The following is a 22,051-nucleotide window of genomic DNA, read 5'->3' as shown; positions in this document are numbered from 1 at the left end:
CCGTGGCGATAACAATTACATCATATTCTAAATATTGATACCCGGATGTGTAAATACACTTCTCTTTCGTAGAGATTACCTCGAAGTTATACCGCATGAATACTTCCAACGAATCAACGGCTAGCGAAAAGCAAGAACACACCCCTAAATTCAGACCTACCAATCAGGAAACAGATTTCTAATTACGTTTCATTAACGTAGTTTGTAGAATAACTTTTATTTTGTATTATATCTGGTCTTCCATGAAGCCCCGTGAAGAATTATCACTTCCGAGCTGAAAAGGGGTCTATAAAAACTGCTGCAACTGCTCTCAAAATTCAGAATCCTGATTCAAAGCGAGACATCCTACTAGCTGACTCTCTGTATCAACTATCAAACTTTAGACATCGCAAAGTTCATAGATTGCTAGTCCATCGATCTTTAACTAAAAATCCTCACATCTACTAAAACCGTTGTACGCGATCAAGTTGCAGCCTCCTACCAGCATGGAAAAGGAAATCAAAGTGAGTGACAGTGCGGGTGCCATATACCTATTTTTTTCCTTCTTGCATTCGATTTCTAATTCATATTTTACATACCATTCGAATCGTCACTCGTGCATATATAGGTAAATTTCTTCTTCCAACCCAACAATTAAATGTTATTTTATGCTGCTTTTCAGTTTACCCGGAGGCATTTTTTTAAATGCCTGTAGATGTGGCAGATTGGGGACAGTTGAACCGAAAAATAAGTGGAGTAGCCAATAATTGATAATATAACGTGTCTCGGATAAAGCATTGCGTGCAGTAAAACAATTATATACAAAACAAACGCTCAACGGTATAACTGATTATATTTCCCCTTTTCTTTTTCAACCCCCCCCCCCCCCCAGGAAGTATATCAGGAGAGCCAATCAAACTCGGTTCGTCTGACGACCATTCGATCTGTGACCATCTTCTCGACCGTATTCTTGACTAGCTTGGTGCTTGGAGGGTGTATTCTTGGAGCCGTTTGGATCGCCCAAGATGGTTTCAATCAGTGCACGAGGGAAGATGTCATTCCGGGAGAAGAAGCAGGAATTTTCGACCGTGATATGGTAAGCATATGGTCCTAGATGCCAGAATATAATATGTGTATCAACCCCCCCCCCCCCCTAAAAATAAAATGGGCGGGGGAACTAACATTTTTAGATCACTTTGCATTTAGGTCGAAATTGTAAATAAGGCGCAGTAGTTATGTATTTTGTATGTTTCATTTATTTCTGCATTTTTTAACATAATAAAATAGTAATATACAAACTAAGTACAATATTATCAACAAAATTTAAAATACATATATAATCATATCATGATATAAATCAATTAAATAATTGTACCTTTCGAAAATACATAGTTGATTAATCATTTCAAAATTGAATACCTACAACCTGGTATACTTTGATAATTTTGCAGTGACAATGGTCACATATTCTCTAACTTATGATGTCGTGTATCATATTGCTTGTATACATGTAGTTAAAGTTGTCTCTGCTAATGCTGTTATCACTCATTATTAAAACCCCGCTAGGGAGCAGTATGTGTTGTATAAACAGTTTTGAAATGTCACCTGTCTAGAGTGGCCACTTTTTTGGTTCCCTTGGATGGCCTCAATAGACAGGTTAGACTATCCCAGTCAGTCACAGGGACAATCTGTCCAATTCAGATAGTGAATTATTTCAAGTTTGTAGACTTTTAGAAGTAAGTAGACCCAACCCATGAACAAGGCTGTCACGAAAGTTTCTAGAGCTGTGAGAATTATATTTCGTGCAAACGAAAAATAATAATCAAACTTCGTTTTAAAACTGTTTCGTTTATGTTTAGACGAAGGATACCAGGTTGGTGATGGGAGATGGTCGCATCATGACAGAACATTTCGAGTACATTCAAGCCAGCAATACCCTTCTCATCCACACACCACCCAGTAACTTCAGTGGCTACTCTCGGGCTACCGTAGCATTGGACTACGATCGGGTATGTACATGTATTAAACTCAACTGTCTCATAATCATTATTTTACACGAGGGCAACGGGAGGGAGGATGCACATTCCCCTTCCAGTGAAATTTAGCGTACTTCTACTTTAAAAAAAAAAATGTTTATATTCAATGATGATTATGTCAAGATTTTTATTTCAATAGATTATATCAATTTGTATAGGAAAAGAGAGAGGGGAGGGGAGGGAGTGTGAGACAGAGAGAGGAGAGAGAGAGAGAGAAAGAGAGAGAGAGAGAGAGAGAGAGGGAGAGAGAGGGGGAGAGAGAGAGTGAGAGAGAGAAAGAGAGAGGGAGGGGGTGGGGGGGGGGGGGTGGAGGCAGCTTGAAAGAATACTACTTTCTCCCACATCCTCCCTTCACTTATGAGCCCTAACTTTTTGCTTTAGCTTCCAGTGTCCTAAATTTTGTAAACAAAATACGATATAGAATAGATCATTCAAAGTTTGAGATTTCCATTTCTTTTTGGCTGATATACTTTTCCATGATGTTTTTGTATCTCTTACCCACAGTCCCTGGTCTTTGTCAACATACACGATGAAAACATCTGCATTGCATTCCCATGGCCTGCAGAAATGGCTAACAACCTGAAAAAATTCATGACCGAAGAGGGCGATCAAAATGAGGTAGGTGGCATTTATCATGTTACTGTCGATATATTAAAGGTACTATGTCCCTTTTGCAGCCAACATCAAATTCTACAGAACTTTGCAGGAATTATGAATATGACATGTATGTCCTATCTGTGAAATCTAAACCTAATTAGCAGTGTCCTGATATTCATATTATGCAAGGAAATCCGTTTACTTGCTAGACTTCACTGTCAGACACCAGTAGTGACTGACTGGCTTTTTTCATCTTTGGTAATAACATACATAACATGAGCTGTAAAGGGTACATGAGCATTTGTCTACATTAATAACCAACTTCTTGTAATTGCCAAAATTAAACTGATTGAATCTTTGCGCAGCGCAGACTATTACTTAATGGCTATATAGCTCCTAAGTCGATTCGACATCTAATAGTCGTTATTTTCCCACTTAAAGTGGCATTTTCAAGCCCCCCCCCCCCCTTTTTTTTTTAGGAAAGTTCTAAATTATTATTGTCTTTCAAATGCCGTTGGAATTTAACCTTCTCATTTTTTGACCTGCAAGTAGGCCTACATACATGTAGTACCTTTAAAGACACTGTCGGAAGTGACAAATGAAATAGTATTGAAAACTTATGAGTCATACAAAATTAAAATAATATCAATTATATGCTAATAGCTCTCTGAAAACTCAAAATCTAAAGCTTTGAAATTCGGGAGTTGTCGACCTAAAAACTAGGTACCGACTTGTTCGACATCATCTTATGCGGAGGATGCTTATTCACAAGGACTCAGCTATACGTATAGTCGAGCCGATCGGGTCCCGACATATCGTCAACGTAACTGTGGCAATTATGACACCTGTTGACCCGTAATTTGGAGGGGTGTGGAAGATGAGGACAGGTCCTAATTTGCTTTTGTGCGACACTGAAAGGGAAAATATACTTTATTCCTATTCTACGTTCATTCAGCTTTCCATTGATATAAAGTTGTATTTTCATAAGAAAGGGGCTTTAAGGCTTAAAGTAAAAATAATAATACAGGTTTATCATTTAAATGTATTGTATATTGAACGAGCTACACTGCATGCACGTTGGAAAAAATGATCTTGGGATTTGTATAGTAATAGAATTTGAAAGCTTATTTCAAAATTATTTATCATGCAATATATGGCTTGATTGTTTGAATAAGAGAAATGCGAAGACAAAAATATGACCAAAGATTGGTTTAAAACATTAATAGGGATCACGTGGGTCATTTTTTTTTAACGTGCGGTCGGGGTGATTAGTTCCCTTTTCTTGTCACTTGAGACGGTCAATGATCCATTGTGTCATTTTAAAGCTCGTCTGCACTAGTCTGGCCAGGGGCAGGGGGATTAAACGCTCTCTGCAAGGTCACTGACAGGTGGTTATCTCATCAAATCAGCTCTCAATTAACATAAGAAAAAGAGGATCATGCATGGGCCATGGGGGACCAACGGGCACCGCTTAGGCATTGTTTTCTATATAGAGGGAGCAAGTAGCTACAAGTAGTGCAGTGGGGCTTTAATACTGGTGCCTGCAGGATGCAGTGTCTTTTAAAAGACGCCCGGCTGGAATGCTCCACAGGAAGTGGGGAAGGGGCATAGGCGTGCTTTGCGTGCATACCAGCATGAATTTAATGAGCAGGGTAATGGCCGTATCTAAAGCGCTTAGAGATATCGTAGATGTATTAGGCGCTATATAATAATAATAATAATAATAATTATTATATTTGCTTACTTATCAGAAGTCTCTATAAAAGCTCTACAATAATGCAGCATAATTACCCTGGCTTTAGCAGAGCAGCTGTCACGCGCTCTGCGTTTCAAGGAATAAATTCCTACCAGGTCCCCATTAACTTCACCGTGGATGGAGTGTGGCAAATGCAGATCAATGTCTTGTCAAAGGACATTAGTGCCACGGTGGGACTCGAACCGCGGACCTTGTGATTGATCATATAGTAATTAACATTCCCTCTCTCTCTAACCCAGGGTGAAGTGCTTGACGTCGTAGCCCGAGAGTTGACCGACATGAACTTTGTGAACGTCGGAGAGATCCCCGCGGGTTTCCTACAAGGGTCCAGCGGTACAACCGTCGGGGCCCTTTGTGCTGGTAGACCCAGCTACTGGTTAGAGGACAACGCGGTTGCATCCAGACAACGAAGATTAGCTAGAGCTCGAGAAATTGATATCATTATCATCTGTTGGCCAGAGTGTTGTATTCTCATTATAATTGCTACAGAGTAGTGGTTTGAATCAGTCTTTGAGAGTGTATAATCCACTCTTTGTAGCGTGGATTTCCACTCAACATGAAATTATCCCCAATATGATTCCTCTAAGAGTGGATTTCTACTCTACATTTAGAAAGTATATCACTACAATGTGCCCTGCATATCCTACTGAAAATAGAACTGGAGAAATAAAACTCCACAGTTTTACCTTAATTTGTACAATAGCGGCACCTCTAGTCGGTAAAAAAAAAATTCGTGTAAAAAACTAGGGGGCTTTTGTGATTATATGTGAAACTCAATGTCTATAGTCTAAAAGAAGCAACTATTGCATTAGTCTTGTACATTTATCAAATGTTAAGTTTCATTTTTACTATTAACAGATTAATACAGTATAACAATGGAGTTACACTAACGTTTATAACATATTTCATATGTATTGTAATTTGTAGATTTATTTGTAATTTTGTTCTGTTTATTATAATTGTTTGTCATTGTATTTTGTTTGCTAAAGCGCTTAGAGACTTCGATGGAAAGCACTTTATAAGCACCGTTTTATTATTATTATTATTATTATTATTATTATTATTATTATTATTATTATTATTATTATCATTATTATTATTATTATTATTATTATTATTATTGTTATTATTATTATTATGAGTATTATTATTATTATTATGATTATTGTTATTATTGTTATATTCATTCATTCATTATTTTATGTAATCACAACAAACCCTTATATAAACCCTTATTTCTATTTTAGTAATTTGAATTATAAAAAAGAAGAGATTAGTCAAAATTTAGAAGAAATTTTGTTTTCTTCTACATGTAGTCAGTGGAAAGTCCGACACCAAAAATATAAAAAGCGATCTCTGAACTTATATCTATATATTGTAATATTTCAACTTTTATTTCATCGTAGTAAGTGGATTGCATTTGGTGTTGATATATGTAGGTATGTATGATACTTGTTGAAAGTTTCATTCATATAAATCATAGTTTGATAATTGTAATTAATAAATAAATGATTTACTGAATTCACATTTAATAATCTAGTCGTTTTTTTTTTGTCATTTAGAATCAATAAGGTGATTTGTGCTCTTGTTTAAAAAAAAAGGGTTTGAGTATAAAAAAAACAGATATGCAATTGAAGACGATTTATAGATCGATGTACAAAATACAAATGAAATATGAATAATGTGAAATGCAAGATATAAAAAGGCAAAGAGAGGCAGAGAGTGTGAGAGAGAGTGTGGGTGTTGGTGAGTGAGTGTATGTGTGAACATGTAATGCGTCGCGCCATCGTTTTTTTAAATAATTATCTTCAACCCCTTTAAACCCTACTTTTAACGCGACATTTATATAATTCTTCAATTCGTATTGCTTCTTTAATAAAGGGATTGTGTCTTTGTCTCAGATTCTAAACTAAATCCTGGGTTTCATAGCTAATGCTGCAATCATAATTATAAACCTTTAGGTCAGTCAGGAATCCCACGACGTTTAGTAGCCGATCGCCCATCTGCATGATTATCAAGACATTTATGATTGGGAATCGAAATTTCACAAACCGTTTTTACAACGGTTTTTATAACACTACAGTCTATTGGGGGAAATGGGGGGAAAATGAGTATGGTAGAGACGGTCACTCACAGATTTTTGACTTTCTTGAGGTCCCTCTACCCCCCACCCCCCCCCCCGCGAAGCGCGGGAGCTTTGAGGTTTCATTAAATAATTTAATAATCTAATGAAACGTTAAGGCTTTTGCGCTTCGCGCGGGGGGGGGGGGGGACTGAATTGAATTCAGACAAGGATTAAGAGTTGAGAACGGTACCAAAAAATCGTCTTCTTTCTCTAATAATTTTAATGAAACCTCAAATAATGAAATTGAATTCAGAAAAAGATTAAGAGTCGAGAACAAAACAACGAATTGTCTTCTTTCTCTAATAATTTAATAAAACGTCAAAGCTTACTCTTGCGCGGGAGGGGCAAAACTGAATTCAGACAAGGATAAAGAGTCGAAAACAGTACAACGAATCGTACTCTTTCTCTAATAATTTAATGAAACGTCAAAGCTTCCGCGCTTCGCGCGAGAGGGAAGAAAACTGAATTTAGACAAGGATAAAGAGTCGAGAACGGTACAACGAATCGTCTTCTTTCTCTAATAATTTAATGACATATCAAAGCTTCCGTGCTTCGCGCTGGAGGGGGAATCTGAATGCAAATAAGGTTTAAGAGTAGAGAACGGTACAACGAATCGTGCTTTTTTCTCTAATAATTTAATGAAGTATCAGAGCTTCCGCGCTTAGCGCGGGAAGGAGGGGGGAACTGAATTCAGACTAGGATTAAAAGTCGAAAACAGTACACTAATCGTCTTCTTTCTCTAACAATTTAATGAAACGGCACGCGTGCTCACTACCGCCCCCTAAAATAAATTCCTAGCCACCGACCGGGCCTTGTCCCCCCTGCCCCCCCCCCCCCCCGAAAAAAAAAAAGTTTTAAAAAATGGGACCAGAATTGTTGGACAGAATTGGGGGGGGGGGTATTTAGTTTTAAAAAAGTGTTCACTACCCCCCCCCCCCCCCCCTATTGGCCGACACGATTTTTAAATTTTGGGGGTCAAAATAGAAACAAACAAAATAGTGCTCACGTCCCCCCCCCCCCCCCCCCCCCCACTGAGCGAAATACGGCCGGCACGATTTCAAATTTGCCCCCCCCTAAGAAATCCTGGACCCGCGTCTGCATTAGATTACATTATAAAATGTACTATTAATCCATATCTATTTTGTCTCAAAAAATTCCCACACCAGAGCAACATTTGCGGTCTGTCCGTTCTGCCATTGCATTTATATTTTGGAACAATCTTCCTGTCTACACTCCGAGGTAACTCCAAAACCGACGATTTCTTAAAACCTACTCATTTAAAATATCTTAATAATCATATGTATTTAATCGATATTTCATGTACATGTGTAGGCCTATTTTCTAATTCTTTCCCTCTCGCTCTCTCTTCTATCTCTCTCACTCCTTCCCTGTTCTCCTCATCTCTCTCTCTCTCTCTCTCTCCAGTCTCTTTGTCAGCCTCTCTTCTACCCCTCCTCCCTTATCTCTCTCTCTCCCACTCTGTCAGTCTTTCTTCTATCTCTCTCCCTTCTTACCCCTCCTCCCCATCTCTCTCTTTATCTCCCTCTCTGTCAGTCTCTCTTCTACCCCCCCCCCCCTTTTTCCTCCCTCATCTCTCTCTCTCACTCTCCCCCTCTCTCTCACTCTCCCTCCTTCTCACAATACACTAACTTCTTTTCTAAAATATAAACAAATGTATCACATGTAACATACCTTATTATTTCAATTCTGGCAGCAACATATACTACATTTAATTCAAACAATAATAACAATAAATCCCTCTAATTTTGTCTTTCAGATAAACTATGACAATCAAGAAAACATGGAAGACAGAAAGAAACATGTCTTCCTACAGCACCCTCTGTTTACGCTGCATCAGCAATTCAAATATCATCCATTTCACTTCATAGTGTAAAGGTACATTATATACCAGAAATTTAACATTCCTTTGTATGCGATATACACAAACTAGAATCATTTCAAGAAAATCACTGCTACAGATAATTTAAAAAAAAGATCCCTTCTATTTCTAATTGCACAAATACCAAACTAAATCCCAATAAATGACCAATGTATATATCACAGGCCGCTTGTAAAGATATAGTGCATGCAATACAAGCAATAAATACTTTTGAGTCAAAATGTAGTCATAGTTAATCAATTCACACACAGGTATATTACTTGTACTCCAAATCATTCTCATCAATAACAGTACAACTTCTTAATCACTATAATTCTTAAGTTTACTACTGTTTAGCTGGTAGTTTCAGACAATGCCATTCAAACATACAAACTTGTAGAAAATAAAAAGGAAGATAATACAAATTTGTGCGAAACATGTTGATAAATTCAAAATAAAAAGGAATGCTACTGTCCTAATACAAAAGTGGGCATTGATCAAAGCAGTGGAATTATAATAGGAGGTATCTATGTATATACAATGGATTCAATACCTACAAGTAAAATGGAACATTATCTGTTCAAGAATGCACTAACATACATGTGAATGGGATGATTTTAAAAACAATTTTTGTTTCTATTAATATATTTATTTATTCTCTGTTATTTATTAATTGTATTAATTTATTATTATTATTTGTGTGTGTGTGTGTGATGGGGGGGGGGGGGGGGTTGCATCAACTCATGAGTCATGAAATGCTATACCACAGAATTCATTGGATTGCAAGAGTCTCCATTATCCATGAATGATAAACCTTTACAGGTTTGCATATAACTAATTCAATATCTACATGGACGTTTGCAATTGTCACTTTTATTTTAGATTTACACGATTAAATTCATACAAATAAATAGGATTGTGTTGAAAAAAAGTCTTACTTTTGAAGCACAGTTGGGTTGCAAAGAATAAAAAAATCCTTAAATATCAGTTTTTGGCATAACAAGAAAGCCATAGTAAGTCTGCATCAGTAAAAAAAAAAATGTAGAGTTCAAATTATGCAAAATCTCACATAATAAATTGAACTTCTGAAGAAAACAAAATCTCATACATCTTTAACAAACATACATGACTTGTTGAGTGCACTACTCTTCTCTATTCATATTCATAATAGAAACCACCTGAGTTGAAGAACATACTGCTCCTCTTGCAATGATGATGGCCATTAATTTTCAAATTAACTTGCCAGAACTAAATTACTAAGGCAAACAACCATCGCATCAGATTAAATGTTTGTTGTATATAACTTGTAAACCTTTTTTAGTGGATATGGTTAATATATAAATAAAAGTACTCACAACTATTTGATTAATATGTTTGCATGTTCATGCCACAAAGTTTGAGTTTCAACACAGTTGTTTTAATAGAGGGAGGTAAACACTGAGTGAAGATATGGAATACAGGTAGATACAATATGTGATGACTTTGATATCAGAGAGGGGGTGATAGTTGATGAGTTAGGAGCTTGGTAGATTCTATTCTAGCTGCTGAACCCTGTCACATATGGCCTGTGTAAACTCAGAGCAGGTTGCTGTTCCACCTAAATCACCAGTCAGATGCTACGGCAAGGAAACAAACAAAAATAGGGATACATACAAAAAATGTTTTACAGAGAAACCTAATGCGTTTTTGGCTGAACATACACTGTTTAAACTATTTACAATTAACAACTAAATTAAATTATACTCAAGTTTTGTATTTTTTTAAATATGTGAAAAATTGATTTGTCCCAATTTATGTTTCATGAGAATGTGACATATTAAAAGTATTCAACAAATTATAATTCAGAATTATCTTACTGAAAAGTTAAGAACACCGACGATTGCGCGAATCTCCGAAGCTGCGTTGGATTTGTTGCAACTCCCAGCCCGGTAGCTCCCCACCACAGAGTGTGTGAGCGAGGTATGATTTTGGTTACCGGGCCATGTGCTGTCTAAGCCAAGGACATTTTTACAAGTGCGATTTTTAGTACGAGTTTCTGGTCAGTTTTCTTCTTATTTCTTTGGTTGCACAACGATTAAAAAGATAACTTCTTCAAATTTGCTGCTGACGTGGTTCAGACTAGATCTTGTCCGATGTGTTTTCAAGTCAATTTTGTTAATATATTTTTTTGTATGAAGTTGCCTACAAATAATGGACGTGCTGTTTTGACTTGCGATTTTTACTGTTTCGGCGTATACGCCGCACCCCGACTTTTTGATATTTTCTCTTCCAAAAATACTGCGGCCTTTACGCCGGCAAATACGATAATGAAAAATCAAAAGTAAAATCAAACTTACATGGGTTATGAATAATTTAGTTGTTAACTGTAGTTAATAGTACAGCCATTTTACAGAAATTACCGCCCACTTATTGCAACAGAAAATATTACAGCTGTGTATTAAGTATTATAATTATGCACTTTATAACATAAACAAGTCCATGCCTATGAGACTCCATTTCCTTTTATTTTTAAGTATATGTATATCATTCCTTTTTTTTCCTGTCTTTCTACTCGGATCTGTCTGAAGAAACGCATCTCTCCTTCTCTCCATTGCCTTGGTGTTTATGCCACTTTTTAAATCTTGAAACTATGATAAATTTGAAGTGTAGCGCAACATAATAGATGTTATTAATGTTGTTAGAATGACAATACATGATAAAACATTTAAATCTTACAACATAGCCCTTTATACCACTTACCTCTTTTTCACTGATGACCTCGAGACATGCCTTCTCGATGCGACCCGCATGTCCCATGAGCTCCATGTGTCTAAGCATCATAACAGCACTAAGGAGGAGAGCTGTGGGGTTCGCCTTGTCCTCCCCTGCTATGTCAGGGGCTGTACCGTGAACCTTAGAGGAAAACAAGAAATAGTATTAAAGCCCCACTGCACTACTTATAGCTACTTGCGCCCTCTATATAACATACAATGCAAAATTGGTGAACATTGGTCCCCCATGATCCTCTTTTTCTTATGTTTATTGAGAGCTGACCTTGTAGGGTGGTCTAATCCCTCCTGTACACTAGTACAGATGGGCTTTAAATCATTTGACCCTACATCAATACGATGTTTGAGAGTAGATGGTGACCTTCCTCCCACACTGCGCAGGTCAGCACATGCGCAGATACAATACCAGGTAAGAAGATAAGACAAGGTTTCTTCCGGCTTCCATACAGAATATACAGCAGTGCCAACTAATTCCTGATTTTACTAAACTATTGTTCAGGTTTCATGAACTCCCCTGATGAGTTGATGAGATCTAAGTGGGCACCATCATAATCTGTTACTTATAGCTTATTGGTTCCAAAACTATAATTTCCAGCTCTCGATTTGTTTTATTTGTATGGGAACTGGAAGTGCCTTTGCAAAACATACTCATGGCCAGTGCTGCCCTCTATGGCTCAATACCAAAGTTGGGGTAATGAGAATTGAATAATTGACCTTACTGCAGGATATCCAACAAAGCATCACTACATTGAATAAGGGTAAGGGTTAGTGTAAGGGTCAGGGCGAGAGTTAGAGATTGGGTTAGGATAGGAGTAATTGTAAAAGATCAGAGTTAGGGTCACTTGTTCAGTAGGGAATTCTGCAGTTGTTCTGAATACTATTTCTTTCTCAATTTTTTTTTAAAGAACTATATGCTTCACTGAGCATATAGGTAAGTGAGTATGTGTTCTCAATTTTCTACTGATTGCAAACTCTTATTGTCATTGATTTACAAGAAATAAAAACAATAATGCCAGGGTAATATGCCATGGATAACTGCATCATATGAGAACGACCCTTAAAGACATTGTTTAACAATGTTAAAGCTGAGATGCAAGGCCCTACGTGTTATCAGTGTCTATGATATGGTGTAATGTTGAAACCCTAACAAATTGCACTTCAAAATGATCATGAAGTGCCTCAAAAAAGTAAAAATCTTTGAGTGACCGGTTTTACCATACTCGTTTTCCCCAATAGACTGTAGTGTTATGAAAAACGCAAAATTTGGTTTCGATTTCCAATCATAAATATCTTGATAATCAGATCGGCTTCTAAAAGTCATGAGGTTCCTGACTGACCTAAAGGTTTATAATTATCATTGCAGCATGAGCTAAATCCAGGATTTTGTTTCAGAATCTGAGACCAAGTTACCGGATCCCTCTAATACTTACTGATTCAAAGATGGCGACACCTCCAGCTCCGATGTTTCCACTTGGCGTTACACCAAGACCTCCTACTAGACCTGCACAAAGATCACTGCAAGAAGACAACAGAATGCAAATAAATCTTTCTACAAATAATATTCTTATTTTGATGAACTAGAAAAGGGTCATCATTTTTTGTGTTATCTTATGCAATTCAATAAATACCGGTAAATGAGACATTCCTGTTAACTTTCCACAGCAAAAATTAGGAATCCCTAAAGGTGAAGATATGATTCTAGTATATTGTAAATCAGGGTTTCTCAAAGTCCGAACCGCGGCCCGGATGCAGACTGTTAAAAAAAAAAACCTTAAAAGGACCGGGGGCAGAATCCACACCATTCCTCTATCATTTGATACTAAATTAATGTCATTTTGACTAATTGGTACCATGGGTACTGCATAGCATCAAAAACTGCTGCAGGGAGAAGAGAACTGAAGATCATATTAATAAAATAATAATAAAGATCAACAATAATAATCATCGGAAAAAAAAAAGAAAAAAAAAATAATGATGATGATAATAACAACAACAATAATAATAATTAGAAGAAGAACAACAATAACAACAACAACAAGTACAAGAATTAGAAGAAGTACAAGAACAAGAAAAACTAAGAAAAAGAAAAAGAAGAAGAAAAAGAATAATAAGAGAGAACCTTGCCTCCAAATTCATATCCTCACTGGAAACCTATAAAGCTAATATTACAGTAAATACCACCAAAGAGAAATAATCAGTGAGAGAATATAAATGAGATAGAGATTTCTCCAAGCAACCTACCTGAGGATATCACCATATAAGTTAGGCATGACCAACACATCATACTGATTGGGATCTTGCACCATCTACAAAACAAAACAAACAATAATTAAAAATCATAACAAATAAACGAGGGTTTATATCACTATAGCGTTTCATTTGATACTGCTGTACTCACTGAAAATCCTATTCTGGGTCATACATCATATAACTTATTTGCAAAACTGTTAACAAATTTCCTCGGTCAATCCAACTCAATTATATCAGCAGCTTCATAACTATTATAATTTGCAATTGATAACCATTTTTTTTACAGATATACCATCAAATATAAAATTACAAGAATGTACAGAAATCCAGACCTGGACTCCGATGAATAAAAATAACAATAATAATAGCTACATTTATTTTGTGCATGTATCCACCTAAGGGGGTAACCATAGCGCCTACAAACTACTGTAATTGTTGTTATTGGTGGAGAGTGGCAAATATCAATAAACATGAAGGACAATAGTGCTGTGGCAGGTCTAGAACTGCAAACCATGTGATCTACATCCACATGTGATCCACAGTGATCAGTCTAGCAAGACAAAATAGAAAAGTATGTCTCTCTCTGATGCTATTCTTAACATTTTGTAATACAGTCAAACCTGTCTATAGCGATCACACAAGGGATACACAAAAAGTTGTCTTTGGAAACAGGTAGTCTTTATAGACAGGTTACTTTAGTACATGTTTCCAAGGGAAACAACAAATGTGGTCTTTGTAGACAGGTGGTCACTAAAGCAGGTCTGACTGTACCAATCATCTCTATGATTAACTTACATTAAGACAGACTGTATCTAGGTAGATCTCATTGAACTTGATGTCTCTATGTTTCTCTGCTACCTCTCTACAGCAGCTAAGGAACAGACCATCGGACATCCTCCTACATATGGACAAAAATAAGGCACATTCAAATAATTAAAAAATGTATAGCCTATCTGCACTAGTTTGGCCAGGAGGGATTATTCCTCCCTGTGTGGTCACTGGTAGGTGGTTATCTCATCAATATCAGCTCTTGATTAACATAAGAAAAAGTGAATCATGGGGGGTCAACGGGCACCGCTTAGGCATTGTTGGCTATATAGAGGGCGCAAGTAGCTACAAGTAGTGTAGTCCGGATTTAAGAAAATTAAGAAAATTCTTTAAACAATCTTGATCTTAATCTCACATCCCAGAGAGTGGAGAGATCAGTTTTTTTTACAATGGACATTTTCTGATACTCTTCCAGATATGCCAACCTTTACATTCAGCTTTCAGGGAGGATTCATTCAGAAATCAGGGAGGTTTCTATCAATTGCATACAGCATAATAGGAATAATCTTTCAAAAAGTCAGGGAGGCATTGACATTTGTATGGAGTGACGTATACAGAAGTAAAAAAAAGATTTTCAGGGAGGGTTGGCATCTCTGCTCTTCCCCAATAACATAAAAATAATGAAAACGTTCACAAATTATTTGTTACCTTTCCCAGCACTCAAACTTCCCTTTAAACCATGGTTGTGTATTATATAGAGTAATGACTGATTCCAATCCTTCTTAACTTGATACCAACATCATCTCTGTATTAATACAGAGATAAGAGTTTGTAACTTTGAGATTGATTGGAGGACATATAATCAATGGGGATCAATTGCAACTCTTAATTAGACAGGGTCCAGGGGGTGTTTCACAAAGATCCTAAGTAGAGCTTAATTCTAAGTTGGACTTAAAAATTATGGAGAGCCAGTTGTAGCCTTAAAATGAAATATATTCAAAAGCAGAAATTCAAGTATTTAAGACTTTTCTTAAATTCCACATCAAGAACATGAAATATCTTTGATAATAGAAAATGTGAATGATTTTAATCAACATTTTATGCCTTTTAAAATTGAAGATGCTAATGGCTTTCCATAACTGTTAAGTCCAACTTAGAGATAACTTCATCTTTGTGAACCCTAAGCCTAATTCTCTGATTATGAACCAATTGTGCCTTACATGATGTTTGCTTTGTGTACAGCCGTCACTGTATGTCTGCTGTTAGCCTTGGCGTACTCAAAGGCAAACTCAGCTACTCTCATCGAGGCCTCCTTGGTGATCAGTTTGATACTCTGTACCACACCATCAACGATCTGCAAAAAAGGGGGGAAAGATGGAGATTGATGAGGCATTATTTATCAAATACACGGATGAATGGATGGTGGTTTCATTACTAATGCCCTATTCTACAATAGAGGTGGATGAGAAATGGATCCTGATTTAAAAGTTGTGGTCAATAACATTATTTAAGGAAGCGAAATATAAAATTACAAATTTTACAATCATTAGAATTTGCCAATATATGAGTAGAATAAGGGCAGCAAGAAATATTTGGGATATTATAATTGATATAAATCATTTGTCTTATAAGAAATCTGAATGTATATAGTGCCTAATACGAAATATTGTGTCTAAGCGCTTTACAGATATTATTATTACCCCAATTATCAAATTCGCTCATGCACAGTGTGCACCATCTCCTCTATGATCACCTTGAGGGTGTATGGCAGTTAATATCCGAAAGGCTTTTGTATCCCTACCAGGTCCCTGTTTCTCTCCTGGGTATGGAGCGGCAAAGGTAATTTAATGCCTAGCCTAAAGACACTAGTGAAGAGACTAAATTTTAAATACCAGTACACAGAGTAGAAGGGTGTAAACTCCCGTACAATAACACAGAGATAATGGCCTTCTGGCTCCTAACAGGTGATATGAAAAATGTACAGATTGCAATTCTAACTTACTGTATGTTCAATGCCACTGTACTCTCCCTCGGTATTTTCTCTGATGGTGACTAGATCTACATCATCATAGGGAGTCTTGTAACCCTCCAGTGACTTGCAGGGTCGAACATTGGCATAGAGATTGAATTCCCTGTAAACAAATCATTAGATTAAGATTGTAAAAGCATAAATCTATAGATGTGGGTTATGATTTGCAAATTTCATTTTCAGATTTTAGGAAATAGATAATTGCATGAGCGAATTTTTTTTTTACTAAAAAATTAGAAAAATGATATACATAAATCTGTTTTGAAAAACATTCAAAGGCGCTAGCTCCTCCAATAAAGTTAGCATTTAAATGCATGATAATCTGTAAACTATGACGTAATTTTAAGGTTTTTCAAAGAATAAACCCGTATTTAAATTTCATATTCTACTGGTTAATGATTAAATATAGAAATGATTTTATGTTACATTTTGTCTATTGACAAAAGAATAAAATAACCTGAACAAATTTTAAATGATCACTCAGATTTGTCAACATCATGACTGCATGCATGGATTAAACCACTTCATTTGGCTTTTTGGAGCTAGACTGCCCCAACCTCCTGCATGTAAACAATGTATGTCTTCATGTCTGGTAATATATTCCTCAAAGACTTACTTTCGGAGGGCAAGATTGAGGCTCATATGTCCTTTACCAATGGGCGTGGCAAGGGGTCCCTTTAAACCAATCATGTTCTGATTCATGGAGTGCACTGCAGCTGGAGGGATACGGGTGCGCCCATCGGGGCCCTTGACTGGTGTTACATCCACAGCCTCCCATTCAACAGGCACCTACACAGGGGGTGGGGGTCAGATTTATACAAGCTGGGCTTACAGGGATACATTTCCAGATCAAAATATTCACAAGTGACATTGATTTACAAAGATACTTATAAGAAGAACAAGGACCTGGGCCCCGTTGCACAAAACTTACCATTGATGGTAACTTTGCCATCAATGGTAACTACCATGGAAACCTTGATTTTGATTGGCTGTTGAGCCCTGTTTCATGGTAGTTGCCATTGCTGGCAAAGTTATCATCAATAGTAAGTTTTATGCAACGGGCCCAGATGTGATGTACGCACATTTTTTCACACCAATATTCACATCAATAAAAAAAAAACATTAGAGCAATTGCAATACTACAAAAGCAAATGAATTTGAATAAATTAATACAAATTATTCTCAGTACACCTAATTATCTAGAATACCTAATGGAAGCTAACATCACATAATTGCAGGCATTGAATCAGATATAGATCCTTTCATGATTCTTTATACAGTATAACAACACTTTTTTTTGCAAACATAGGTAGAGAGAAGTATTGGTAATAGTTTGAAGAAGTTTGAAGAAGTTTTTGAACATCTGTCATCAATTAATTTTCAAGAGATTAAAGTTTGCAAGGCGTATTTTCTCTTGAAGGAACATAGACGATAAGGATAATTTTATCGGTTTCAGAAAGAAAATCTAACCGTTCTTCATTCTTGGTCTTTAAAAAAAAAAATCATATCTGAACAAGTCTTAGGTGAGTACAGACTTACATCAGCAGCTCTGAAAATTTGCTGCACAGAGGCAGAAATTTCAGGTCCTATCCCATCTCCAGGGATTAATGTGACTTTTCTCACCTGAATAAAAAAACATGAGACAAAATGATTATATTCAAATAAATACAAACGGCTGTGAATAAAACACATATCATGGCTATTTGATTCAAAGTCAATCTATTGGTAAATGTAAATAAGTTAGCAGTTGCTATTCTGAGGACTACATACATTGCACAGAGACTCAATTAGGTTTAATTATGAATGCGTCTATTTGCTGGTGACTGAAAAAAATAAAATTCTCTATCCTGAATAATAATAACGATATTACCACTACCAATCCACTACCACAACCATGGCCACTACTACTACTACTACTAATTCCAATTAATTTGAAAAAAATCAGATGTCTGAATTGGAACAATCACATTTCAATGTTGTTTAATGCAGATTGCAAGGGTAGTGCAAGGTAAACTGGAAATAAAAGTAACAGCACAACTGCAGGACTTTTAAAAAGATAATTCTACTCTGCGTTAACTTACATTTTGAGAATAAAATCTCTTGTTGAGGCTCCTGCTCACACCCGTTTTCTAGAAGAAAGAACAAATTATTGCTGTATCATTATAAAATTGGAAAAAAACAAACATATGTCATATGCAGTAGTATGGCGGTGTAACCATAGTTTGCGCGTGAAATAAGTTGGCTATTTCAAAAAATTGGTAAGATTTCAAAAATCTGATATAAACAATGGAAAGAGAAACATAAAATTACCCAAAGACAGAATTTTTTTCTGGAATAGGGTGTGAAATTATGAAAATATTGACAAACAATCGGCAAATTTTGCAGTCATTTGCGTCCGTTCCGAAAAATTATGAACTTACCAATAAGGGTCTGGAAATCTTCATTTTGAGAGCAGATATCCTCAAAATTGTAAGTAAGAAGTGGTAACATCTGATTGTATGATATCTTGCCTCGCAAATTATGAAATTACCTTATTTTTGAGGGATCATTTTTTTTTTATAAATCAGATGTAAACCCACCGTGAGAGAAGTAAGGTCCTCTTGTTTTATCAACTTTTTTAGTTGCAGTGCGCATGCACAATGGGACATCGAACATTTAGATCGCGATATCTCCTGAATCCTTTGACGATAAATGGTCTAGTTGAAGCAATTTGTAGAAAACACTTTGCCGTCCATTTGGTGATAAATGAAACACATAAATTTGTGAAGAATTTGTGCATTTTCTAATATGTTCTAAAATCTCTGCAAAGTTTGGTCACCCCTTCATATAGTAGGGCCAGGAGTAGAGAAAAGTTTAATCATTCATTTTACACCAAAATTACCATAAAAAATCTTCTGAATAAATAAAGCACAATACTTTTTTTTCTTCATACATTAATCAGTAGGGGCGCTGGTCCGAGAAAAAGGATTGTCTGTGTAAAGGGGAATCCTCTTCGTAAACGCGGACCGATGCGTCCTCAAAAATAAGGATCTTCCGCATTTTCACAGATGTTTCATATTTTTGAACGGCGCGTTGGCGATGCGAAAAACGGATACTGCAATGATTTTCTTGATGCATTTTACTTTGACTTTGTACAGAGACTTTCACATTATGAGCGATAAATACTTGGGAAGACGGACAACCCATATAAGTAGACGGTAAACTAAAATTATTTTCTTATGCGGTATCCATTTTTAGCATCGTCAGCGGGGGTTCGGTAACCCGAAACCCGCAGAGCGCCAATGAAAAAAAACGTCCGCGAAAATGCAGACGATCCTTATTTTTGAGGACGCATTTTGTCCGCATTTACGAGGATGATCCTCATTCTCGGACCAGCGCCCCTACTGTTAATTACACATCCACACTGGCAAAACTTTTTTTCCCCAATCGTTTTTTTCCGCAAATATGCTAGCGAAACTGGACGCAAAGGAGGAAAATCAGCAGCGGTTTCTTTGAGCATAGATTTTGAGCTGTGATTTTGTGAATCGGCTGGAAATGAGAGAATTTATTTATTATGGTCATTATGGCTCTCATATAATCTTCATTCCTCAAAGTTCAAACTAGTCTATTTAAAAACTCAGTCTAGGCCGAGTAGGGCAGCAACCTCGGCCGTGTCTCCGGCAGGGATCAGGCAAGAACCGCAGCCTACAGAAATTCCTACGTATGGGACCAAAGTCAATGTCTACGTTTTCCTGTTCGATAAAACGTTCGGAAAATCATTAAGATTGTTCAGATATTTCACAAAATCAATCGTACAGATCATCAACGATATATGATATACATTATGTAGTCATTCATAATCATAAATATTTCTTAATTCGATCAAAATCAATCAAATTCCTTACCAAACTCGTCCACACTTTGCTCGCCATGGTTCGGTAGTTCTGAGAATAAATTATTAGTCTTCTTTTCAGCGCTTTAAGCCAGCGCTGGAAAAAAAAAATTATATTCAGTGCCACTTAGAGGAATATTTTACATGATCCATTATGCATAAATTGAAACTTAAGTGCCCAAAATGTAATTATATTAATCAAACATAACTCAGAAACTTGTGAAAAATTTAAACATCACTGTAAATTATTAATAATTCCCTGAAAGTCAGACTAACATTTAAGTGGTGTTCCTGTTACGCAAGAAGCTACATACATGTAGTTCTTTCATTCATTCCCGTTGAAGAAAAAAAAACTTCTGAACTTTTGAAATATATTGAATATGTGGCGCATGAATACTTTTCGTGTAAATTGATATCATGTAAGTGCTATAATTTTTATATCAAAATTATAAAGGCATCAGAAAGGAACTTTATCCTTTGTTAAAATTGTATAATTTTATATAGCTATAAATATAGATCTATATGATAGAAAAAGTATATCTGTAAAGCACTTATGAGACATCGAAGATGTATTAAGCGCTATGAAAAGTGGAGTATTATTATTATTAATATTTTTAAGTAAGAGTCATTTCCTCTTACACATATGGAAGGGGATCCTGTCATCTCCATCCTTTTCCTAGTTTCTCTTTTCACCCTCTTCTTGGGGCCATAGCTACTTGGATGAGGGAGGGGGTTTATCAATCCCTATCTCAAAGTAACTAGGCTCCTAGTATTTTTTTGTCTGTTGCCCCCCCCCCCCCTCTTTTTCTCTCTCCCTCTCTCCTCCCCTTCTATTACATCAAGACCAAAGAAATAAAATAGAAGATAATAAAATCTGAGTCTATTTTTACCAACATTAACCTGATCTAGCTACTCAGTCTCTCCTTCTGGCACACTTCCACCCTCAGGCGCAGATCCAGGATATCTTAGGGAGGGGGGGGGGGGGGTCATTTTTTGTTGAAAATTTGCTCAGTGGGGGGGGGGGGGGTAGTGAGCACATTCTTTTGGGGGGGGGGCCCTCGAAAATTTGAAAAATCGCACCGCCCTCCTTGAGCGCCAGGGGGGGGGGGGGGGCATCTAAAAAAAAAGGTAAAATTGATGTGTTTTTACACCCAGGGGGGGGGGGGGGGGCCTCCCCTGGATCCGCCACTGTCCACCCTCACACATTTTATTCATTCTTTGCATTATTCTTTTTCCCCTAAAAATGATAGCCTCCAAAGGGTGTATACATCATAAAACAGGATGTATATAGCAAAATTTTGCAGGCTGTTCTCATATTTGGTTTTTAATTAATCATGAATATAAACAAGGCAATAGAGTCTGCCCCAATGCTAGGGAAAAGAAATATGTTAAAAAATGCTCTCCCAACTTTTGTTCCTACCGGTATTCACCAAAATGATCTCACTCGGCCTGTTTTAGGGTACAATACATTACATTATCATACTTAAGTTACAATATGCACCTACTCATAAAGAAAATGGAATTATAGAAACCTTAAAAAGGGCTAATTCCGATAACAATTAATCAATCTTCACATGGACTTTCATTTCAAGAACCAAATATAAAGCCAACACCCCCCCACACACACACACACACACATACATAAGTAAGTAATGAAATTTCACACTATTTTTTCATCTTCAAACCTTATTTATTATCTATCATTTCAATGTATAAACAGCACAGGAAATACACAACAATATTAGAATAGAACTTACTACAAATCATTACATACAGTAGAAAAATACTAAAAATAACAATTTGAATCACAGAGGATATGGACTAAGGCACATTATTTGTATGCAAGGAGGCACATATTACTTATTGAATCCCACACACATAATACATACATGATATACATTGTTGACTGACATACTCACTAATTGATTTATGAAAAGTAATTTCCAATATATTATCCAAGTGTAAAATACATCAATATAAGCCCATAACAAAT

At 36.4% G+C, this 22,051-nt stretch overlaps 2 protein-coding genes across 2 annotated transcripts; one reads left to right on the top strand and one right to left on the bottom strand.

Annotated features, from left to right (window-relative positions):
* Positions 1–290: 290 nt before the first annotated feature.
* On the top strand, positions 291–5,016 carry LOC100891603. The gene is made up of 5 exons (XM_003731064.3): positions 291–503; positions 872–1,075; positions 1,839–1,988; positions 2,520–2,633; positions 4,608–5,016. The coding sequence occupies exons 1-5, from the start codon at positions 486–488 to the stop codon at positions 4,860–4,862; spliced, it is 741 nt and encodes a 246-aa protein (XP_003731112.2). The 5' UTR covers positions 291–485; the 3' UTR covers positions 4,863–5,016.
* Positions 5,017–9,366: 4,350 nt separating this feature from the next.
* Positions 9,367–20,126, bottom strand: LOC587700 (probable isocitrate dehydrogenase [NAD] subunit alpha, mitochondrial). Its single transcript, XM_787412.5, has 11 exons — positions 20,072–20,126; positions 18,269–18,316; positions 17,727–17,810; positions 16,804–16,976; positions 16,161–16,290; positions 15,379–15,512; positions 14,186–14,288; positions 13,382–13,446; positions 12,571–12,655; positions 11,112–11,264; positions 9,367–9,988 (listed from the first exon to the last, which is right to left on the bottom strand). Exons 1-11 carry the CDS (start codon positions 20,096–20,098, stop codon positions 9,905–9,907), a joined length of 1,086 nt encoding a protein of 361 aa, XP_792505.4. The 5' UTR covers positions 20,099–20,126; the 3' UTR covers positions 9,367–9,904.
* Positions 20,127–22,051: the final 1,925 nt, after the last annotated feature.

Source organism: Strongylocentrotus purpuratus, unplaced genomic scaffold (genome assembly GCF_000002235.5).
Source record: "Strongylocentrotus purpuratus isolate Spur 01 unplaced genomic scaffold, Spur_5.0 spur5_scaffold_9, whole genome shotgun sequence".
Classification (NCBI taxonomy): domain Eukaryota; kingdom Metazoa; phylum Echinodermata; class Echinoidea; order Camarodonta; family Strongylocentrotidae; genus Strongylocentrotus; species Strongylocentrotus purpuratus.
This window is presented reverse-complemented; position numbering and strand designations above follow the sequence as displayed.